Below are 5275 nucleotides of genomic sequence, written 5' to 3'. Positions count from 1 at the left end.
AGGCTGAAAAATATGTGCCATAGTCTAGCTGCCTCTGGAAGACCCCTGAGGAACAACGGTAGAGTCAGTCTTGACATGGGAACGCTTAGAGCGAGCAGGCGGCAGAGCCAGGCGGCTTGTGACGGCTTGTTCAGAGCAGTATCTTATCACAGGGGTTCCCAAACTTTACCATGCCGAGGCCCCCCATATTCCGGAAGATTCCAGTCAAGGCCCCCGTGATATGGGCCATGCCACACTATTTTTTTCTGTGCAACCGGTTTTACAACTGGATGAAATTGGTGTATTCCTAAAACCATTCAAGTACTATAGAAGGCTGTACATATACTGTACATAAACATTGTAAAGAAGAAACTGATTCCACTTGGATTGTTAATTTTATTTTTGGTTTATTTTAGATATTTAAGTTATTTAATGTATAAAATAATTGACTTGATTTCACAATATTTTTCCTGCCAACCTCCCGTGGCCCGCCTGGCATCCCCTCACGGCCCCCCAGGGGTCCCCGGCCCCCACTTTGAAAACCACTGTCTTATCACAGCAATAAAATGCTGAGTTTAGGGGTGTGGCAAGCCACAGCTTTTACAAAAACATGAACTGTTTTTCACAACAAGGAAAATAAAAGCAGGTCCACATCCTGCACGGACACACAGGACGAGGACCTCACACCAAGACACGCCTTCTCAGGTGGGAACAATGCTGTCTAGGCTACTTTATTCTGTCCACGATATGTACTTGTCTTAAGTCTTAATCGGTGTAACACCACTCTGTTACATTTGCATGGTGAAGGAGGGTGCATTTAGTCTGGTTCTCACTGACGGTGTATGTGTAACTACCATCTAGCGCTGCCATTAACATGCTCTTCTTGAGTCAGAAAATAAATGGTGCATTTATTACAACTCACCACCAACAAATTCTTCCAAAAATGTTTACTGTTGATCTCTTAAGAATCAATATAGTCTATAATCTGTCCTGTGACTCATCAATGCGAGCTGCAGTTGATATTTAAGCGATAAATGCTCTGTTTATTTTTTACTCGCCAAGAGCATGTTAATGGCAGCCCTACCAGACTGTGTGTAGCTCCGCTCCACCAGGGGGCTCCAGAGCTACACACACGCACCGTCTGTGAGAACCAGGCTAGGGTACATTGCAAAACACCCACAAGTCAATCTTCCCTCCATTTTGTGTATAACACTATGAAGAAAATGTCTTGTTACTACTGAATATTTGTTATTGACAAGACAGACTGGGATACTTCTCAGCGATTAGTTGAGTTTTAAATGAGTCATTTTCCATTGAATTTGATCACGTCACCATCTCCCTCATGAATAGCCTACAGCATGTATCATAACGTCTGATGTAATCTTTTTTTATTTGTCAGTGTAAAATTGAAACTGAAAGTGAAAAAAAAGTAAATAATCATTATGCGCTATACGGTAAGTTCACACAGTTTTAAATTAGTCATTTTCCAATGAATCAGAGAAAACATGATAAAGTTTCCACATTCAAACCATGGCCATGTGGTTCCACTGCATTAAGTATGTAGATACACAAGGCTCTTCCCTTTGAGACATTTTGATCATGTCACCATCTCCCTCATGCATACAGTGTCATAACACCTGAAGTAATCTTGAGGTGTCTTTGTGTCCATAAGTGACACACTTAAAGGATAACTTCCGTCAATTTCGACATGCAGTTGTAATGCTCACACTACCCTGGACTTGAGCTTTGGGGGGGGTTCAGCCTTTTCCGAGATCCTGGCCATTGTAATGGGGCAGAGTTTGTTTACATTTCAAAAAAACATCTTGATTTATTCCCAATAACATGGAACAAGATCATTTGCAGCATCACCGGGTACTGACAAGTCAAGGGTAGTCAAGGGGGGGGGGTTCAGCCTTTTCCGAGATCCTGGCCATTGTAATGGGGCAGAGTTTGTTTACATTTCAAAAAAACATCTTGATTTATTCCCAATAACATGGAACAAGATCATTTGCAGCATCACCGGGTACTGACAAGTCAAGGGTAGTGTGTGTGAGCAATACAACTGCATATTGAAATTGGCAGAACAAGAAGTCCTCCTTTAATTCAGAGCAGTGGTTTCAATACATTGCTGAGTTTACAGAAGGGGTGTGGGCAAGGCCAGGCTTAACAGAAGCAGGAACTGTTTTATGTAGCTGTTTTAATATAAAAGCAGGGGCACATCCTTCACGGACACACGGGACGAGGACCTCAGACCAAGACACGTCTTTTCGGGTGAGAACAATATTTAATACAATGTCTACTATACTGTATAAGTATGTGCATATACATTTTCATTAAGATAATTTATTCACTCATTCCTTATTTCCCTTTTCTTTTCAGAACACAATTAAACCAGTTAATAATGGCAAAGGTAAAATAAAATATTTTCTTACCAACAGTATCTCCATGTATAATACATAATATTGATCAATTATTTAAAATTATACAATGCTTAGAAAAGCTAAAGCTGAATCTTATTGCATTCACCACATGGCAGTGTTTATGAACATCATCAGGTAGTCTACAGACAGCTTATTAATATACTCAAATGTAGCCTACAAATGTAGCCTACATCATTATGTTGAGGTGAAATATGTTACAAATACTCTCACAACAGTAATGTCATCATTACGTTAAAAGACACTTCCCCTGCTGTAAATGAGCTGTTACCAGAATGGCAATGACAGTAATGTTGTAATGTTATACTGAAGGCACTGTGCACTGTCATAGTGGTGTAGTACTATGGTAGTTAGTTTTTTTCAGTGACTATTACAACATCCAAGTGACGGGACAGTGCCTGATAAGGAGCTATGCAATGCTTAACCAAAAAAAACGCTCATTCACAATGACTAGAATGATTCAAAACGTAATTGGAATGCATTTCTCCCAACATTGTTCGTCTCCACAAAAGAGCTTAGTTGGACTTTGGACCAATGGTACGTGCACGGAGGTGAAGATCGAGGAGCCTGAGCCTGGCAAGCTGAGCGGCTGGTACAAGATCGCGGTGGGCACCCCCAGGGAGGTGGAGGTGCCCATGGCGGGGCTGGTCAACCACACCAAGGCAGACTGCCCTAACTTCAGCTTCTGTGTGTCCATGGAAGCCATCGGAGGAGGTAAGCATGGCAGAAGAGCAGTGGCGGAACAATTGCACACAGGGCCCCAGGTCAAAACACAGACAGGGCCCCCCATATGGCCTGCCTATGTCATAATAGGGCCCCCTCCACCATACGAGTGGGCCCTGGGCCCAGGGGCAAATGCCCTGCCTGCTCCCCCTATAGCTCTGCCCCTGCAGAAGAGCCTCTCTGCACAGCAAAAATTGAACACTTACTGTAGAGCAGAGGTGGGCAAACTCGGGCCTGGGGGCCACATGCGGCCAACCAGGGGAGGACCTAGCTATTTTGGGGCCCTAGGCGAAATATAAATATGGGGCCCCGCAAAAGTCATTATACCTGTATAGACGTCTTTTGGCGCTATTTTACTGTTTTGTATCATTTACACCTTCAATTACTTTGCAAAAGTGACAAATTAAGATCAAGCCTACAATATGAAAAGTTCATAAACACCGCACACTGGATACTGTTCTTTTTTTCTCTTTATTTTTTGGTAGCGAACAACGCGTTTCGCCTAGTGCGTCTTCAGGTTCTCTCAAAGATCGGGGGCCCCAGGCAAATGCCTAGGTTTTCCCAAAGGAAAGTCCGCCTCTGCGGCCCACAGCGCCCTTACAAGTCTTGCAAATGTAAGATCAACAGTACAGAGGCAACATAAATACATTTTGTTAGGCAGGAATGGCAAAGCTGACAAGTTATGGCCTTGTCTACAGGTAGTTCTTATTATTGAAACGGGAAAGTTGCCTGTGACATCTGGCCCTGTAAACCAAATGCTGCCCTTGGGCCAAAATAATCGCCCACCCCTGACTTAGAGAGTACCAAACCAAATACACTTGAAGATCGACCATCTAAGTGTTGAAATAATCCTGCATTTGTTTTATGCGTTATAGAGGGGACTTTGTCTTTCAGCATGTTTACTATACACTGGTGTACTAACATGTGTGTGTGTGTGTGTGTGTGTGTGTGTGTGTGTGTGTGTGTGTGTGTGTGTGTGTGTGTGTGTGTGTGTGTGTGTGTGTGTGTGTGTGTGTGTGTGTGTGTGTGTGTGTGCGTGTGCACGTGCGTGCCTGTGTGTGTGTGTGCGCGCATGCGTGCCTGCATGTGTGCGTGCGTGCGTGCGTGGTGCGTGCATGCGTGCATGCATGCATGTGTGCGTGCATGTGCATGTATGTCCCAGACACATGCAATGCAGTGGTTGGGCAGTATTTTAACCACAGTGGGGAAGAGCTTCTGAAGACGATGTGGCTTATGCGTGCTGGTGTGACCAATTGTGAAGACAACTGGGGAGCCACAAAGTAAGCTGTTACTGCTGCAGGAAGACCTCTGTACTTGTTCTACTCTCTTTCCTCTTTTTCTGTCCGTCCGTCTTTATTTGTTTCTTTCTCTCTTGTCTGTTTCTTCATTTTGTTTGGATAATATGTAACCTAAGTCATATACGTTTTAGCAAATCATATTTTACATCAGGTAACAAGCATTTTACAGAGGCGCACAAGACTACTTTGCTCAACAATGCAGTAGGCTACAGTATGGTTAGCAATCTGAAACAAGTTCTCTAATGCACAGAAATAAATAGCCTACAACATCAACTTTGAATGCAAAGTGTATGCACTACCTTTGTACATCTCCAAAGTTGTACACGTCAGTAAAAGTGACAGTATTTTTTTTTCTTTCTTTTGCAGGGTTGGTGAAAACACATTTAGGAGGAAAGCACCCTGAGAGGACAGACACAGATCATCTGTACATTGTGTGTTTTTAAGCAACTGCTCCAAACGTGTTAAGTGTGTGTGTGTGTGTGTGTGTGTGTGTGTGTGTGTGTGTGTGTGTGTGTGTGTGTGTGTGTGTGTGTGTGTGTGTGTGTGTGTGTGTGTGTGTGTGTGTGTGTGTGTGTGTGTGTGTGTGTGTGTGTGCGCGTGCGTGCGTGCGTGCGTGCGTGTGTGTGTGTGTGGGTGTGCATGAGTATGTGTGCATATTTGAAATAAAAGAAGTTATAAATAATAAACAGCAGCAAGAAATGTTATTTGAACACTCTCAACATCTCAACAAATAGATTTTTCATCGATTTTCCATTTAATTCAAGCCACGGTCGGGCCGCAAGATGATTTTTAAGTGGACTTTTCACGCCCTCTATGACAGGATAGAGAATATGTGAC

The 5275-nt window shown here is 43.2% G+C and overlaps 1 protein-coding gene across 1 annotated transcript; it reads left to right on the top strand.

Moving 5' to 3' along the window:
• Nucleotides 1–645: 645 nt before the first annotated feature.
• LOC134468596 (avidin-related protein 3-like) lies at nucleotides 646–4985 on the top strand. The gene is made up of 6 exons (XM_063222497.1): nucleotides 646–684; nucleotides 2192–2250; nucleotides 2359–2389; nucleotides 2930–3131; nucleotides 4303–4420; nucleotides 4805–4985. Exons 3-6 carry the CDS (start codon nucleotides 2381–2383, stop codon nucleotides 4839–4841), a joined length of 366 nt encoding a protein of 121 aa, XP_063078567.1. The 5' UTR covers nucleotides 646–684; nucleotides 2192–2250; nucleotides 2359–2380; the 3' UTR covers nucleotides 4842–4985.
• Nucleotides 4986–5275: the final 290 nt, after the last annotated feature.

Source organism: Engraulis encrasicolus, chromosome 18 (genome assembly GCF_034702125.1).
Source record: "Engraulis encrasicolus isolate BLACKSEA-1 chromosome 18, IST_EnEncr_1.0, whole genome shotgun sequence".
Lineage (NCBI taxonomy): Eukaryota > Metazoa > Chordata > Actinopteri > Clupeiformes > Engraulidae > Engraulis > Engraulis encrasicolus.
Note: the sequence above shows the minus strand (reverse complement) of the source record. Positions and strands in the feature narration are given on the sequence as shown.

Excerpts from the sequence above, each read along its gene's own strand:
- LOC134468596 (XM_063222497.1), top strand. Across the intron at positions 3,132-4,302 it reads CATGGAAGCCATCGGAGGAG|ACACATGCAATGCAGTGGTT; the intron begins GTAAGCATGGCA and ends TGTATGTCCCAG. Across the intron at positions 4,421-4,804 it reads GACAACTGGGGAGCCACAAA|GGTTGGTGAAAACACATTTA; the intron begins GTAAGCTGTTAC and ends TTTCTTTTGCAG.